The 18,662-nt window shown below is 49.6% G+C and overlaps 1 protein-coding gene across 12 annotated transcripts in view; it reads right to left on the bottom strand.

Annotated features, from left to right (window-relative positions):
• The window catches only part of ATP9B (ATPase phospholipid transporting 9B (putative)), a 223,525-nt gene that overhangs the window by 104,154 nt on the left and 100,709 nt on the right, over nt 1-18,662 (bottom strand). For 10 of the 12 annotated variants that reach the window (XR_006608195.1, XR_006608194.1, XM_045085258.1 and 7 more), the window contains 2 exons: nt 12,491-12,566; nt 6,929-7,005 (listed from right to left, as the gene is read on the bottom strand). The exons of 1 other annotated variant lie outside the window; for it this stretch is intronic. Coding sequence is in view for 8 of the 11 variants with exons in the window: in XM_045085258.1 (XP_044941193.1) it covers nt 6,929-7,005; nt 12,491-12,566 (153 nt within the window). In the remaining 3 variants the exon portion in view is untranslated. Of the gene's footprint in view, nt 1-6,928; nt 7,006-12,490; nt 12,567-18,662 lie in introns of those variants that run through there. One more of the 12 variants, XM_045085261.1, reaches the window with a different exon arrangement.

Raw genomic sequence — 18,662 nt, 5'->3', positions numbered from 1 at the left:
CTCTACCTTCCTCCAATGCCCGGCCAAGGTTTAAAACCGGTCTTACTCCTTACTCTCGGTCCTACTAGATATTCCAGATCCTGTCTCTCATCTGCCCAAAATGGCTTCCACCAAAAAAGGCTTCGGGAGAATCTGCGCCGGGAAGGACTCCGCTCTGGGAGCTCGCACGAAGTCAGATGCAGACGTCACGGTCAGCAAGACGTCCCACTTCCACTAATTTCGAACCGTCCTCATGGCCTCAGAGTAAGGAAACAAGGATTTCAAAAACACAAAGACCATTAGGAAAACATTTATTTCCTTCTTGAATAAATGATACTTTTCATTTTTAGAAGATTTCTTTACTGACTGAGAGAAAGAGCATGAGGGGGGGAGGGGAGAGAAGCCCCAGCAGATCCCCGCTGACCGGGGGCCGGATCCCCGGATCCCGAGATCACAAGCTGAGCCGAAGCCGAGCGTCAGACGCTGAACCAGCTGAGCCATCCAGGGCCCCTGCCCTTGTCTGTTCAGTCTGTGACTGTAAAGAATTTAACGGGGCCACAATCTCACCAAGTAAGCAACGAGTAACTCACAAGCCCTCCTCACCCGGACTTTAGGTAGCACTAAGTGCTGTAGTGATACAAAGCAATTATTTAAAAAATAAATATGCTCATGCTCCTGTTTAGAACACCTGCTTTATAATCAAATTCATATTGAAAAGGAACTTAGGGACTACACCCAGGCTTTCCGGGGTAGCTATCTGCTGCACACTCTGATAGAGCATTACGTCCCAGATGTGATCATTAGGGCTGCTTTCTAACCACTTAGCGTTTTGCCTCTTCATTGCTTTCCTGAAGCCGTAAGTCTCCTTACATTCACCCTGCTGATGAAGACACAACTTTCAACAGTGAACGGCTGGAAAACGGAAGTGCACGGTCACAGCAGTGCAGCAAAGGTGGGCGCGTGCGTGCCATAACCCCGAGAGCCGCCCTGGGTCCCGCCAGCACGCCGTCCAACTGCGCTCTTGGGCACCTGTTCCTCTCGTTGAGCTTTTCCCGATGAGGCTTTCAAACACTGCGACTGTCACTATTACTAACAGTGACCCCAATCGGCACTCCCGCAGCCTCGTTGCCTGTGGGGATGGACCACACTGCGGTATCCCACAGCAAAGGCACTCGCACGGGCACACGGTCACGTTTCTAAACACGTATTTAAACCCAAAGATATCTTATTACTCAAGGAGGCAACTATTAGAAAAATTAAGGGGTGCTACGATTGCACGTAACCACAAGAAAAAAGAGAACTAAGTTATTCCTCGGTAACATCTTAATAAAAGTCAACGCAACTCTTAAAATATTAATAATTTGTCCTTTTTAAAATAAGAAAGCTGTTCTCCAACACAGCCTTGATATTTCACCCTGCAAAATACAGCAGAGCTGATTCTATTTTGTTCTGTTATCTGAAAAGGCCCTTACAACAATTCAAAGAATGAGAAGTAGCTCTAATGCACCTAATGGCACAGATCACCTGTCTGTCAGTGAGACGTCTGAAAGCATCTTTTTATTAGAAACACAAATCAGTACGCCCAAGGGATTACAATGACTGCTTGAGGCCGTCTGTGTCACCGTTTCAGCCCTGATGCTCTTGCTCGGAGCACTTATTGTTATGAGCGGCATGAAAATGACAGCCTGTCACAATTGATTTTTCTTAACCTCCTGTAAGAATTTTTCCCCCTCAAATGTAATCAAGTATCATCTTATTAAATATATCTCAAGCTAGGTTTTATAAAACAGTCCATTACTCAAGCTGTATTCCTTATAATTTAAACTTTCACCAAATATTATTATAAAAGTAACTGCTTAGTAATAAGAACTTTCGGTTTGTTTGAAGTTCTAAGATAGAAATTTCAGACCGGGTAGAGCCCGTGTCCCTGCTCGTGCCTGTCGGGACGCTGCAGGCGTCAGGAATCGCAGGAGCCTCGGGAGCCGGCCTGCGTCTCAGGACTGTCCTTCACTGAACAACGTCATAGAATTCGGTATTAACCCCCAGGACAGGACAAAACGTGCTACATCTTAGAGAGTATTCTGATAAAGCCTTGTAAATAAGCTTAAAGCTGTACGTCCTGATTCTGTAAAATGATCACCTTAGATTCCAAGGCCCACTCTGGAAGCGTGAGTTTGCGTGGGGGGCATCGCTGGCCGGTCAGCGACCCTGGCCGCAGCGGAGTCCAGCAGCCTACGAAGGCTCTTCCGTCTCAGACTGTCATGGCCACGACGGAGGCGGCGGCTCTCGGTTATCAGTATGTGTCCCAGCCCTCTGTTTCCGACTCCGGAGGTCCAGGAGAGACACCCGGGGGCAGCCCCTGCGCAGGCGGTGGTGACGCTGATGTCGCCAGCCCCGGTCTACTCAGCGGGGCCACGAGACGAGGCCGTGTGGACAGAGAGCGTTGCAGAGGGAGACAGGGGGCGAAGGCAGCAGCTACAGAGACTGCCTCCATCTGTTTAAAATGCGCGCTGGCGACCAGTGGGGGCATCTGTGGCCGCGGGAGAAGATGAGACACGCCATCCTATTTTCCGCCTCACTCTTCTGTGTAATGTTTACTTTCTGACAAGCAGCAACAGAAGAACAAAACAGACAAAGTGAAGACAAAAGGAGAAATGCCCAAATGAAGGCTTCGGAAGTGAGACGGGCAGAATGACAAGGTTAACAACAGGTTTCAGGAAGCAGCAGCCGCACTGCTTAAACGGCGCACATCCCCTGACGCCGCCCCGGGAGCGCCCCTGAAGGGTACAGGTGCTGGTGAACACCTCTGGCCTCCAGGGGAAGTCACAGCCCCATCCCCCAACCCGCAGGGACGGCTGGTGTGTTCCCAGGGGGAGACGGGCCCCACGGGCGGGCCGCGACGTCCAGCAGTGCCTCCCGTGAGCACCTGCAGACGGCTGTCACCGGGACCCACCTGCCCCACCCCGGTCCCTCTGGCGCAACCACTTCTCTGTCCACGTCTCTGCTTCTGCTCTGCGGCTCCCGAACATCAGCCTGAGAGAGCCCCCCCACCCCTGACGGGCTCTGCTTCGAACAGAAGACTCCAGCAGCAGTCGGGGCCTTCACACAGCTCGACACAGCTCGAGCACTCGGAGGTGAACTCGGGCAAACCCTCTCCGGCTCCCGCCGGCCGCTCAGTGCGTCCCTGTCCCGGAGGGACGGTCACCGTTTGCTTCCTGCCCCGCTCAGCGCCGCGGCTCCCGGAGGGCTCCCGTCCCGGAAGCGCGCACACGCGGCACCAATGAGCACGACCCCCTCCTCACGCTGCAGGGAGGGCGGGTCACGGCCGCGCTACGGAGCGAGACACGCTGGCTGGCGGACTGGGGACGGGCCACACGCGTCCAGGGTCACGGCCGCGCTACGGAGCGAGACACGCTGGCTGGCGGACTGGGGACGGGCCACACGCGTCCAGGGCCACGGGACTGCGCGCTACTGCCCACGGCAGCTCTTCTGTGCTGACGACGGAGTCTTCTCTCCAGGGACCTGACGTGGCCGCGGGACGCCCCGAAGACTCCCCCTTCCGCAGACGACAGCTTCTCCTCTATAAACTAAGGCCTTTCTTGTTTTATGGAAAGCATGAAATTTTATCATTTTCTCATCGGAAACAAAACCAGTCAGACCCTCTGCCTGCGTCCCCGCGGCTGTCCTGGTGCACGGGGCTCCCTCCGGAGCCTTGGCCGCCCGGGCCTTCCCCTCACCCCTGGTCCTCACAGAGTTCCCCCATCTGCTTCCATCCGATCCGCCACAACAATGACAGACAATGACTCCCCTGTCGCTAAATCCACTCGTCTCTCTCCGTTTCTGTCCCCAGCGACCTGTGCGGCGCCGGCGCGCTGCGGGCCTCCCCGGGCTCCGACCGTCCTCCGCTTCGGCCCCGCTGCTGAGGCCGCTCCTGGGCGCTCCTGTTTTGTTTCGGCTCTTACTGTGCGCGAAAGGCCTGAGAACGCTCACGGACGGCCACGGGGGTGCCCGCGGCCCGAAGCCACTGATACTCCGCTTTCCCTCCTTCCGCACTGGGGCTCAGCCTTCCCCGTCCGTGAGGCCATTCCTTGGTCTGGCCAAGGAAGGGTGGCCTGAGCCATTCGGTATGTAACCCGCCCGCCCGCGTCTTCGCCCCCAGCGGTGCCGGGAGCACGTGTCCAGCAGGGCTCCGAGGGGCCATGACGCGCAGCGCGCCCGTCCACACGTCAGACACGCGCTGAGGAGAAAAGCAGTCTCGGTTGTAGCAGAGCCACTGCAGTTCTTAGGGCAATTTGTACCACAGCGTGCCTTAGAGAGGACTCGATCACAAACACGGATTCCAGCTCCGGCTTCTTTGCTGCCGTGAGCCCCACAGCGACATCTCCCCGCAGCGCCGGGTCCACCGCTGCCCTCCACACGCCACGGAACGGAGTCTGAGGAACGGGGAGCTTCCGTAAAGAAGGCAAACTCAGGGGAATCTGCTTTCCCTCTGAAATGCCTCCTTTCTGTGTGCAGGGGCCTTCTCTGAAGTCCAAAGGCTCGCTGGTTTAGTCACCTCCGGAAGGACACCGAGAGGTCGCCGTCACGTGGGGCCCGAAGCGAGGAACGTTTTCTGCCCTCCTTTCCCTCTTGGGTCCGAGCATCCCGCGATCTTCCCATGCGACACACACCAGTACTTCCCCTAGGTCGACCGCCCCTCTGACTTTTGGCCACTGTAGCTTATAAAGTTTCCCGAATTTTTTTCTTATGAATCTGGCACTTGATGCTTGGGAAGATTTACTAAGGTTTGCAGATTTAGAGATTTTATTCTTCTCCTGGAAGCATTCCTGAATTTACAGAACTGGCTCTCTCTGACCCACAGCGCTTCCACAGAGAAGCCAGCCCCCCCCGCGCCACAACGTCCCCGGCTCCAGAACCGGATGCCACCGTTCCCTCCGAGCGCAGTGGCACAGATTCACGAAGCCACAGACCAAGTACTTCACGCAGCAACTGCCACGCGTCACGCTCTGCCTGGGCCTCAGCTGTCACCGTCACAAGGAAACCCACCTGGCAGGGGAGGTGTGACGGCAGCACCAGGAAGGCGCCAGCCAGCGGAAGAGCATGTTTGTGCCACCCGTGAGGCTGAGAAGCGGCAGAGAGGGGCTCAGCATCCAGCTCTGCAAAAAGTCAGAGATACTCTTCCTACTAAGGTATGCTGTGTTAACACCGAGGACATTTCCAAGTTTTTTTTTTTAAAAGGAGGGAGGGAGGACTGCTGCCGGGGGCACAAGCGCATCCAGCCCCCCGCGGGGCAGCGGGGGCGGGGTGCCCGCACAGCGAGGTGTGCGCTGAGTGTTTCGGGCACTCACTCGCGAGGCACGCTTCGCGGTACAGGAAGGGCAGTAATGCTGGGTGACAGGTGCGGAGCGGGAAGACGCACAACCAGCCATTTGCCCAGTGTCACAGAGCTGGTTGGCCGTGCAGCACAGCCCCAGCCGGAGTTCTTCACCACCGGTACACACTGCGGAAAGGTCGCCCAACTGGGTCCACACCCCCAGGGGGAGAGCACGGCAGAAAGGAAGCTGTCCTGACGCGTACGGCAGGAGGAGACAGGAGCTGTGTTACGTGACAGGGTAACTGTTAACATTTTACAATTTAATATTTAAATTTACCCTCACAGTCATCCTAAAAGTAAAATGACTAGATATGATTAAGAAACAAAACATACCCTACAACCTATATATGCATCAGGAGAACGTTCAGGTTTTGCTTAGTAAAGAAAAAAAATCACTGTACTTTATAGAACACATACCAACAAATATGCATGTAACTCTGTCAATAACTTGTTTAATAATTTAAATACATCTAACTCTACTGGAACATAACAACCTGCGGTACGTTCAGTCTCCTCGGATGAGCCCAAGGTTGTAGTACACATCGACAGGCACCGTTTTCCGTTATCACAGGGAAAGGGTCTTTCACTTGAGTAAACGTGTCACACACAGACATCTGGAGTCCACGAACGCCTCTTCCTCAGCCCCGCTGGGGGGGGCCGCACACCCCGGAGCGGGCAAGGACACCCTCCAGACAGGACACGCCCCAGAGCGCCTCTGCTGTGCTACAAAGGCGCAGGCACTCGGAGGGTAGGGGCCACTTTCCCGATGCCGGGAGGGCTAACTGGTTTTTGAAACAGTATTTCGCTGGAAAAAATGGAATGCATTTTGTCTTTAAAAATATCTTTTCAAAAATTTACTTCATTTCCTCTGCTCAGCAATAAAACTTCCTACAAAAGACAACTTCTTCTATCAGTTACTCACAAAGCAAGTCCTAAATGCGCGGGAGTGCTTTTTCGTTCTACTTAGATGCAGCTCAGATTACATTTCAAATAAAGAGCAAAATGCACAGTTAGAAAGACTTCTCATAAAGTGGACATGACCCACTCTGTGACTTGACCGTACAAAATGTCTGAACCAAGTAACAGCAACGGAGAATTCAAACAGGCTGTGGAACTTGCATACACGTGCTGCCTGTGTAAGCGACGATTTCAGGAGTGTAACAGAAACATGATCAATTCAGGAATTTAATCAAGCAGTCTTTAAAACTAAAATCGGTTTTCAACATGCTTGTGAAATGAAAATAACTTAAATGAAACAAGTTCAACAATGTCACACCATCAAATACTATTAACTATTAATACAGATTCTTTTTTTTTTTTAAATGAGCCATCAACGTATAAAAAGAGTACAAACTATAAATCATGGGCAAATGGTATAACCAACAAAGAAAACTTAAGAGATATAGAAACTTCGGTTGACCAAGAAAAGACACTTGTGGAAGTTCTTCAGCATGCTGCCACGTTCAGACCCGAGAGTCTGGTTTAGGTTATGAACAGGCTCTTCAGAACCGCACGTACTTTCTTACTGGAAGGGAAAATCGGTCATTAAAGCAGCTGCCCCTTCAGCTAGCCTACCTTATTTTTTGGATTGGATGTGTTCATTACACTCCGAGTCTCTTTTCCAGTATAAATGACAACACCTATTACAGTACCTGCGGAAACACGAGAGCGGTGCTTACAGAGATGCCTCAAAGGGTGAGCACAGAGAGAACACTTCCTCATCAAAGTCTTGATGGAGGATATTAGTCACTACTCACTTTTACATAAATTTATCTCACAGCACATTTAATTTAACTCCTTCAAGAAAGTCTAATCTCAACTTTCAAAATAAACTCTGAGGAACTCAAATGATTTCTTCAGCCGTACAAATTTCCCTACGTACTACGTCAGGAAATGGACTAACAATCTTCTCACTGTCAGGAGAAAGGCTGACACCGCTCGTGGGTCCCCGTGGGCAGCCCCACAGGTAAGTGCAGGGACGCTGCGTCCTCAAGTCCTCGGACGCATGCCGGGGCCTTCAGAGCAGCCCTGCCCCTGCGGAGCCACCGTCCCCGAGCGACACAGTCGAGCACTGCCAGGTCTGCGAGCCCCTGCGGACATTTCAGCTCGTATACAATTAAAACAACGAGGGACAGTTACATCACTAATACCGGATGCTGAATTTAGGTGTCATTAGCCTTTTAAACTCATGTCTCCTAAAGTCTGGTTTTCTAATTGTGTTCGCGCCTCAGACCTCAGGTAAAAGACGAAACACCCGGAACAACCTTGGGTTACGAAGGCTCCGAGGCACTCATCTCTGTGATGTCAAATTAGAAACCACAGAAGTCTGTTCTAAACGGTAGCTATGCATAATCTATACTCCTAGTTTCCATAAATTCTGATGTGAAATGATTAAAGATGACCAAGTCCATAAACTCCCGAAGACCAACAGCGCTGCAGGATTCACTGTAACGGTTCTACAAAAACTCTTTGAGGTCACATTAGTGCAATGTGTGCAATTCAGTGCGTCATAAGTCAGGACCCACGGAATAAAGGTAATCCTAGCGATCTCTTGGATTTATGTGAACAGATAGCTGCAAATTATATGCATTAGATAATGAACAGTTTCACCCACGAAGTGTTCAGGAAGACAGGGAGGTGCTAGAGGACGGCTCAGCGGTCACCCCACAGAGGTGACACATGTTTCTTTCAAAATAAGCATCTCCTTTCTTCTCTCCTTGTTAATTGTGTGCGGCTGGCAGAGCTGTGAGGTTGAATTTCCTGAGCCTCTTGGAAGCAGAGCAGCCCTTCCAGCGTGGAAGGTGGCCCAAACTGTGTGGACGCTACCCTTCTGGAGCCCTGTCCAAACAAACCCGCAGACGACAGTCTGCCCCAGGTGTTCAGGAAAGCACGGACTGCGCAGGGACCTCACCCTCCCCAGGACTCCCACGACAAACACAGCAGCAGTTCTCGTGCCACTGAAGCAATACAGTAGCTCTGACTGCACCAGGGTTTTCTTCCCATTTTGCCAACTACACGAAACTTAAACAGAATACACGAGTGTCTCATGTTAAATAAGCTCACTAATGTTAAAAACGTACAAAGAAAGAACAAGATAAACTACAAAATTATTTTTAATATTAGCAGAACAAAGTGTCTCAGAAAAGACTTAAAACGTGATCAGGCTCGGCAACACTGTCCTGACATCCAGACGAACTATGAGCGGTGCAGATTCCAGGCTGGCACCGCGGCTGGGAGGACCCAAATGCAATCTGAGACTTGCCCAGACCAACAACACTCGTGCGCCCGGACACGCGCAGATGCCACCGTCGGTCCTGCGCGCTGAGCCTTGAACTGAAGAGCCTCTACCTGAACGCCTCCTGCGGCGTTCCCTGTGTGACCCGCTGACGTCTGGTAAAGGCGCCCACCTGTATTCTGAGACCCTCCCGTCCTCACTACGAAGGGTCACTCCGTGCACTCAGCGCATTTCTCTCGGGGGCTGTCACCTTTCCTGGGCACCAGCACGGCCCGCTTGGACTCACGGACCAGTCGGCGCGGCCCGGCTGAGCGCTCCGTCGGGAAGGCAGAGACACGGCCGAGGGCTTCCCTGCTCATTTTCAAAACGAGACCTGAGAGCGAACAACAGAGCTCATTCTTCCGAAAGTCGGACCGAGGTGGCACGTCTGAGACCCACCGACCTGCGAGCTCGCAACCAACCGCAGTATTTCCTGACTGGCACGCGGCACCCGCCGGCTCCTGGGCACGACGTGCTCTCCCTGGGCGCGTCCCGACAGAGCCCCAGGCTCGGCTGGAACAGGAGCATGCAACAGCCCCGCAAACCCTGACGACTCGCCTCAGCAACGTGGCTCAGAGAGACACAGACGGACACCGCCACCTGCACCAGCTCTGGGCTCCTCCTCGGGCAGGGCTGCTTGCCCCTGGGCTTCCCACTGCGCCTGCGCCACCTGCCGCCCCCACCTGCCGCCAGCGCAGCCACAGCAGAGCTCTCAGGGTCAGGCCCCTCGGGAGCTGCAGCTGGACACAGGGTCTCCTGCTTCCCCATGGCCCGTCCCGCGCCCCCTCTGCAGCAGGAGCCTCACAAACCACGCACACCACAGCAACAGGGGTGGTTTCAAAGTTTCTAAGCGGTCACGAGCACTAGTCTCGTGAAACACCATGCCAGGCATCACCGAAGGAGAGGAAACAACACAAAAACCAAACAGAATGTGCATATCCCAATTTCTTCAACATTAAATCATTTCATCCAACTGCTTTATAAAAGTGTCCAAGTGTCTCCTCTCATTTTGTTTCTTTATCACCAGCAGTACCAGCCCTGACCCTTGTCTATGCACAGACCCTCACTCTGGAGAGGTCAGCCCGGACCCCCGTCCGCACACGCGCCCAGCAGCCTTGCTTTGGCAGATCCACCGCCGTGGGCACACATGCCCCCACTCTAGAGGGGGTCACTACCGTGGGCACACGCGCCCAGCAGCCCTGCTCAAGAGGAACATCTCTGCTTCCCGCTTCTTGGCAGTTTAAGATCAGAACACTCTCTTGTCACTGACTCTGCTCTTGGAAGAATGGCGCCCACAGACCAACACGGGGATGAAGATAGAGGCACCACAAGCAGCTGTGTCTGTCCCTCTTCAGGGACCCTTGGTCCTTGGTCCCCTGGAGTGCTAACATGAGCCCTCGTTCCCACGCACTCAGAACCCCAGGACAAGGGAGGATGGTCCAAGTTCACTTTACCTAGGAGGCAACCTGAATTCAGTGCACACATATCACTTAAAAAATAAAAATTTAAAAAACTCTGGTCTTTCTTTCTCAACTTACAATCAAATATAAAGAAGATATGAGCCCTTAAGTAACTCCTAGAAACCCAAGGTCTTTCAAACATAGCTTGAGCACAGCAGTTTGATAATATGCAGAATCTAGTAACTGCTCACACTATTAAGGTTTTTAAATAAAGGTAGGTATGTGTTAAAATATTTAAAATTACTGAAAACAGCTTGCATTTTTAAAATGTCCAAACACAAATTAAAATTAGAAGGGTCTTATTTAAACTTTTTTGAACGGATGGTTTTGGAGCAGTAGAAATCCGTTCTGGGAACACAGGCCCAGTGGGCTAACTGAACTCTAAGCACGAGGGAGTCAGAAACAGTCGTCAGCATACGTGACACCTAGATTCATGTCTGCTCTGCCCACGTATGCAACGAGGAGCTGCCACGTGTCAAGGTCACCCAGAGAGTGGTGGACAGGAGAGGAGTGGTGTGTACAGGGAATTATCAAGGCCATCACGGAAGCCTTCCGCTCGGGGGCTTCCGTCTCTGCGGGGAGAGAGGCCACAGATCGATAGCACTGGGGGTCAGTAGCAACATCCTAATACACAGGGAGCAAAAAGATCACAAATAAAACATTTTTGAAAACGCATCTTCATTATGATGGAAACAAAATAGAATACAGCTGTAGACATGGAAAACGTGAAATCTGTGACCACGTATCAGCTTATTTACGGTATGTTTAAAGTATTTTCCTACAAACTATGAAATACTAAAGGCTGAAGGGTGGCAGCCGTTGAGGACAGCCCCCTGGATGAAACCCTGGCCCTGCGACAGCCTGGCTGTGCGCCGTGTGAACAACCAGGACAGCACAGGGAGGCTACCGGCGACAGCACCACACCGGCCTGTGACTCAGAACAGCGGCAAGGAGGAAGCACAGACGAGACTGAGACTCCTCCCGGCAGCAGTTCCCTGTCCACAGTGACCCCCAGGCACGGGGAGTGTGTCTTCCCTGGGGTCTGCACAGCCCGAGACCTGGCCTGCGCCCTTCGACTCTCTCCTTGGTGTGCTGCCTTACTTCTCTTTCTCTTTAGTTTGAGAAATTTAAAAAATCATCAGTACAAAAATCACGAAATGCCTCAATTTCTATTAGAATTGTCCTATTTGCCATCAAGCTTTTTCTTAAACATAGAAAACATTAGTATAAAACTAGGTTCCCCCACATCCTCTAGTCCCTAAGAGGTACACACGCGGACCCCCACAGGGGTCTCGTTTACACGCTGCTGGGCACACAGGCCCCATGGCCCCCGCGTGCCCAGCACTGCCCTGACCTTCCCTTCCGGGGCCCGTGGCCCCGGCACCAGCCTCCCCCGCCTACAGTGGTAAGGCCCTCAACACAGCTGCCAGGGAGCTCCCAAATCCAACCTGTGCCTCTCCACCCCCTCCCTGGAGCCCCTGCTTGCTCCTCCCGTGAGCTCTGGCCGGGTAAGGATTTTGGCTTCTTTGCTTTGCGGGCATACTTCCCCGTGGCACTCGGCAGAGGGTAAAGCACCAGCCTCACTTCATTAAGCCATCCTTCCCCTGAGCACCCAGGCCTGGGCATTCGCCAGCACCTGGCCTGCGGAGGGATCAGAAGAGCAACTGAGCTCCGAGGCAGGAAGGCTGTGGGTGTTGGGCCACAGATTGAGAAGAGACGGCCCTACCCTGCACGTCCCCCAGCCTTCCAACCCCCACCAGCATCCCCCAGGCTCCTCACTGCTAAGATTCTCCCCTGGTTACCAGTACTAAGTCAACCACTTTCTGAGAAGCTGACCATCATTTAGATTTCAATACCTCCCAGAAAATCTACTCCCCAAAATGTGTCTTTAGGTCACCACCCCCACCCCGTTCAGACAGTAGAAATACTGCAACATCCCCCAGTGTCACTCGGAAGAAAATTAAGCAGCTCTACTCTGGTCTCCAAAGGCCCAACATGAAATACCTCCCACAGCCCCCATCTCGTTGGATACTTTTCTCCCCGACAGACAAACCCAGCTCAGTGACCTCTTCCGAACTCTCCTGGGTGACTGAGGAGTGGGAAGACCCCCCCAAGGGCCACCACTTCCCTCCCCAGTTGCGCTGTGCCACGTCCGAGTGAGGGACACTGAGAAGTCTGCAGAGAATCAGAACCAGCAGAAGCCCCCAAGCTGCTCTGTGTCTTGCTCCCTGCCACGCACAGCCCACGGCCCACGGCCCACAGCCAGAGCTTGCTAGGACTCAGCCCTCAGGGTAAGGGCCCGTGGCGCAGGGCGGGATTTTCAGACACCATGCGCGCAGGCACTCCACTACACAGAGCACCTAGATGTGAGAGCTGGCGCTAGTGAGAGAGTGTGTCTCGTACCTGATGCGACAATGGTGCTTGCCCACAGTGTGTTTTCTATGCTGAGACTCTCATGGACGGGTGGGTCACAGTCTTCCTGTTTGCAGAGAGAGAAGGGGAAAAACAGCAAGTTAGCAACCTTTTTCACTTCAGGCACATGCAGTGATGGAAACAAGTGTACGAGCTGGATTCAGCGAGTGAGCAGGGAAGCCCCACTGCAGAATAAAGGTGAAAAACAAGGGAATTTAGACAGAGGATGCTGGGAAGAGGGCAGAGCAGGGAGCACCAGGAATCTCTCCCCACCCAGGCAACGACCCCAGGGGCAGACTCTGTCTGATGGGACTCTTTGGGGACTGTGGGGTCTGCCGAAGGCCTGCAATTGTCCAGGGGAAGTCGTCAGTGTGGGTCTCTCCGAGCTCTCAGCACGGTCGCAGCCACCCAGCCACACCGCAGGCAGCTGTGCACGTATTTCTGGAACAGCCTGCAGACGCCAGGTGGGCAAGGACCTGTCCTCCCAGTAGCAGGGTCTACGCTCTGACACGGACGGTGGCTTCCCATCACACAGGTGCCGACACCGAGCCTGGCGGCCATCGCTGCCACCCCTCCAGCTCCAGCTCTAGCGACGCCAAGGGCATTGAAAGGGCAAGGGCCCCCTTGGCCCCCTTTTGGGAGCCACACATTAGGACATTCAGAAACAGCTGCACAGGTGGGAATTAGGAAGGGACTGTGCGTGCCCACGGAAAGGCTCAGTCAAGACCTGAGAAGACATTAAATGTACACCTCAGACTGATAACCCGGCACAAAGACAGCCTATAATAATAAAAAAATCAACGAATCAATATAATGACTAAAATCCCAGCCAACCCTGAGGAAGAGAGAGAACTGAATTCTAGAGTTACCACGTTATTATACTAAAAGAGAAAAAAAGAAAGCGTTCAACAATAATGAGGCATTAAAAAAAAACACCCAAAAAGTATGAAAGGAAAATTATAAACCAACAGAAACCACCGCTGAAAAAGACCTGATGTCAGATACACTAGACAAAGACATTAAAAGGAAAGTATTAAGGATGTTTAAAGAAATGAAGATGTGCAGAATGTCAGGAAAACAACATGCGAACAAAACATAAATATGAATAAGGAGATAGAAAACCTAAACAGAAACCAGAAGAAAGTCAAGAGCTGAAAACTACAATGACTGAAGTGAAAATTTCCCTAAAGAGATTCAAGGCAGATCTAACCATGCAGAAGAATCAGCAAACCTGAACACAGAGCAAGGAGACGACCAAGTCTGGGAAACAGAATGGAAACAGGTGGAGGAAAATTAAAAGGGTCTGAGGGACTGCAAGACAGCGGGGTACTAACCAATGTACGTATTGTGGGAGTCCCGGAAAGGGAAGCCAGAGTGAAAAGGGCAGAGAGAAGATGTGAGGAAGTAATGGATGAAAACACTCCAAATCTGATGAAAGACGCGCATGCGAACAGTGAGGAAGCTTGACCAAATCCAGGGATGAGCTCAGAGACCCATAGAGAGACACATAATACAAGTTTTAAAAGACAAAGACAAGGGCGCCTGAGTGGCTCAGTGGGTTAAGCCTCTGCCTTCGGCTCGGGTCATGATCTCAGGGTCCTGCGATCGAGTCCCGCATCGGGCTCTCTGTTCAGTGGGGAGCCTGCTTCCTCCTCTCTCTCTGCCTACCTCTCTGCCTACTTGTGATCTCTGTTTGTCAAATAAATAAATAAAATCTTTAAAAAAAGAAAACAAACAAACACACACCCATGTCAGCCAAGTAATTCTATAGCCAGCAGAACTGTCCTTCCAAACTCAGGGTAAAATCAGGGCATTCCCAGACAAACAAAAGCTAGGAGGGTATGTGGCCACTAGACCTTTCCTCCGAGAACTGCTCGAGGGAGTCCTGACCTTACATTACAAACTGAGCCCCAACAGATCATCATACAAAACATCCACTCCAACCACAATGAGATAAAGTTAGAAATCATTAACAGAGAATTCACAAAATTGTGGAAAATCAACAACACTTTAAAACAACCAATGGATTATGAAGAAATCACAAAGGAAATTAAAAGATGCTTAGAGACAAATGATAATGAAAGCACAACTTACAAAAACTTGTGAGGTACAACGTAAGTGGTGCTAAGGGGGAAATTAATAGCTATAAACGCTTAGATTAAAAAAGAGTAAGGATGGGCGCCAGCGTGGCGCTGTCATTACAAGTCTGCCTTCGGCTCAGGTCATGATCCAGGGTCCTGGAACAGAGTCCCGCATCGGGCACCCTGCTCGGCGGGGAGCCTGCTTCTCCCTCTCCCACTCCTCCTGCTTGTGTTCCCTCTCTCACTGTGGGTCTCTCTGTCAAATAAATAAATAAAATTAAAAAAAAAAAAAAAGAGGAAATCAATGACCTAACTTCACAACTACGGAACTAGAACAAGGAGAATAAGCTGAAGCTAGAGCAAAGACAAATGAAATAAAGAACAGAAAAACAATTTTAAAAGTGAATGAAGTCAAAAGTTCATTCTTTGAAAACATCAATAAAACTGGCAAACCTTTAGCTAGTTGGACTAAGAAAAAAATAAAAAAGACTCAAATTATTAAATTCAGAAACCGAAGTGGGAAAATCATTCCAGTTAGCAGAAACAAGAAGGATTAAAAGAGAATACATTAGTACCCACGCAGCAAAAAATTGGATGAATGGATGAATTTCTAGAAACACAAAACCTACTAAGACTATTCATGAAGAAACAGAAAATCTGAATAGACCTGTATCTAGTTAAGAGATTAAAATCAATATAAAAAATCTGACAAGAGAAAAGCCCTGGATCCAATGACTTCACTGGTGAAATCTACCAAAAATATAAAGAAAGACTAACATCAGTCCTTCTAAAACTATTCCAAAAAATTAAGAAGAGAAGGGACATCTCCTAACTCACTCCGTAAACCCAGCACTACCCTGATACCAAAGCCAGACAAAGACATGACAAGAGAAATGAAGATCAACATCCTTTCGGATCACTGGTGCACAACTCTTATAATACTAGCAAACCTAATCTAGCAAAATATTTTAAAAGCATTACACACTATGACCAAGCAGAATGCAAGGTTAGTTCAACATGCAAACCATCAATGTCATACATTACATTAACAGGATGAAGAAAAAAAACCACATGACCATCTCAACTGATGCAGAAAAAGCAAATATTCAATATGCTTTTGTGATTAAAAATCAATAAATGAAGCATTCGATGAACTAGAAGAAGGGAACCACATCGGTCAAACATGAAAAGCCACAGGGAACAGCATACCAGATGGTGAAAGACGGAAAGCATTTCATTTTGGGTCAGGACACAGTACTGGAATTTCCAGCTAGAGCAACTATGCAAGAAAAAGAAATAAAAGCCATGTTATTGGGAAGGAATAAGTAAAATTACTTGTTTGCAGGTTATCATCTTGTATGTAGGAAACACTAAAGATCCTACAGATCTCCCCCACACAGTACAACTGCTTTACCTAACGATTGAATGCAGCAAAGTGGCAGAAACAGTCAATGCACAAAACCCAGCTGTGTTTCAGTGGTGCCCCAGCAACGTTAAGAGTCAACAGTTGAGTGTCCAGCTCTTGGTGTCAGCTCAGGTCATGACCTCGGGGTGGTGGGAACGAGCCCAGTGTTCAGCCCCGGGCTCAGTGTGGAGACTGCTTGAGACTCTCCCTCTCCCTGTGCACCCCCAACTAAAATAAACAGATAAATCTTAGAAAAAAAAAAATCAGTTACATTTCTCTACACTACCAATGACAATCTGAAAAGGAAATTATAAGAACAATTCCACATAGCTTCAAAAATAATAAAATATTTAAGAATTAACTTAAGACTCGTACAATAAAAACTGCAAAACTGCCGAAAGTAAAGAAGACATAAATAAATGGAAACACATCCCATGTTCATGGATTGGAAGACTTAATGTTGTTAAAATGTAAGATCAAGTGAAGACTATACCCAGAGTGATCTACAGACTCAATGCAATCCTTGATCAAAATCCCAATGACATTTTCTACAGAAATAGAAAAACCCTCCTAATATTCACACGGAATCCCAAGGAATGCAAATATCCCAAACAACCCTGGAGGACTGAGAAGGGCAAAACTGGAGAACTTCCTAGAGATCTACAGGAGTCAGAACGGCGCGGTCCGGCACGGTCCCGGGATAAAGACAAATGTAACAGACAGGCGGACTGAAACAAAGGGCCCAGAAACAAACACTTGCACGTATGGGGAATAATTTTTGATGAGGGTGCCAAGACCTTACAGTAGGGAAAAGAGTCTTTCAACAAATGATCCTGGGAAAACTGGATATCCACATGCGAAACGATGAAGTTCCCCTTCCCTAATAACACACATAAAATAACTCAAGGGGACTCTGGGGGACTCAGTTGGTTCATCGACTGCCTTCGGCTCGGGTCATGATCCTGGAGTCCCTGATGGAGTCCTGCATCTGGCTCCCTGCTCAGCAGGGAGTCTGCTTCTCCCTTTGAACCTCCCCCTCCTCATGCTCACTCTCTCTTTCTCTCAAAATAAGTAAATAAAATAAATAAATAACTCAAAATGAATCAAAGACCTAAAGGTAAAACTTAAAACAACAAAACCCTTAGAAGAAAACGTAGGACAAAAGCTTCATGACATCAGATTTGGCAATGATTTCTTAGACATGTTGGATACGATTCCAAAGGCAGAGTAGCAAGAGAAAAAACAAAAAAATTGAACTTCATGAAATTTTTAAATTGTGTGCATCAAAAGACACTATCCGGGGTAAAAAGACACCCCAGAGAATGGGAGAAAACGTCTGCAAATCATAGATCTGACAAGGATTAACATGCAGAACATGAAGAGAACCCCTGAAAGTCACCACCACCACAAAAAATGTTCAAAAGTGGGAAAAAGACTTGAACAGACATTTCTCCAAACACATACAAATGCCAAAAAAGACATGAAAAGATACTCAGTATCACTCGTCATCGGAGAGCTGCCAGCCAGAACCACGAGGACCCACCGCACTCAGGACGGCGGCAACGGTCAGGAACACGGGACACGGAGCATGCGGAGAAATGGGGCCCTTGCGCGTGGCCGGTGGGAATGAAAAACGGTGCAGCCGCTGTGGAAGACGGTAGGGCGGGTCCTCAGGACATTGAAAACGGAATTACAATTTGATCCATAAATTCCACTTCTGGGTACAGACCCCCAAAACGGAAAGGGGTCTCGAACAGATATCTGCACATCCGTGTTCGCAGCAGAATGATTCCCGACAGCCACCGCATGGAGGTGACCCAGTGTCCACGGACGGATGACAGGAGGGCAGCGGTGGCCTACGCATCTGATGGAGTCTTAGTGACCCACGACAGGTGCGGCCGCACAGACGGCCCCCGAGGACACGGTGCCGAGGAAAACGACCGGCCCCCATCGGACAAACACGGCGGGATTCTAGTCACGTGAGGTACTCCGCCGAAACGACCGCCGAGACGGGAAGGCCGATGGTGCTTGCCGAGGGCCACACGGAGCAGGTACGGGGCCGAGCTTCAGTGTTCTGAGATGAAAACAGTATGGAGGTGTGGGAGGGGTCCCCGCACAACATAATGTATTGTATTTACTGCCACTGCACTACACATTTAAAACATGTTTAAGATGGTAAATTTAATGTTACATGTATTTTACCATAACAAAATGAAAAAAATTATAAAGCATATGGGAATACTTTAAAAATGAAATTATAAGTGGAATGAATGCCTTTAATCAATTCATTTTTAAGACATTTAACTTTGATATAAATAAATGATTTTAAATGTGCATCAAACCACTCTATGTTCTAATTTTTTCAGGTAGCAAACTAAAAATATATCTTTCAGTATGTAACTTATTAACAGCACAGCACCCCCAGAAAAGTGTGGAATATGATCACAGTAAATTATAAGTTGATCCGTCAACCTCTATCACAGAATATCCTCTCCTCACCTTTTGCTAACGACAAGGGTTTTGCATTTCAAATGTACATATATTCACAGGAGAAAAGAGCGTATCTGTGAACATTTAAAATTAATACATATCTACATTTGTATTTAATTTTTCTTTAAAATTATTATTACACTAGATATTTTTCATCAAAAGCAAGCTCACAGAGAAGCGGCAGGTT

The sequence above is a fragment of the Mustela putorius genome, unplaced genomic scaffold, assembly GCF_011764305.1.
Source record: "Mustela putorius furo isolate JIRA1106 unplaced genomic scaffold, ASM1176430v1.1 tig00000835_pilon_pilon_pilon, whole genome shotgun sequence".
In the NCBI taxonomy this organism is placed as follows: domain Eukaryota; kingdom Metazoa; phylum Chordata; class Mammalia; order Carnivora; family Mustelidae; genus Mustela; species Mustela putorius.
Note: the sequence above shows the minus strand (reverse complement) of the source record. Positions and strands in the feature narration are given on the sequence as shown.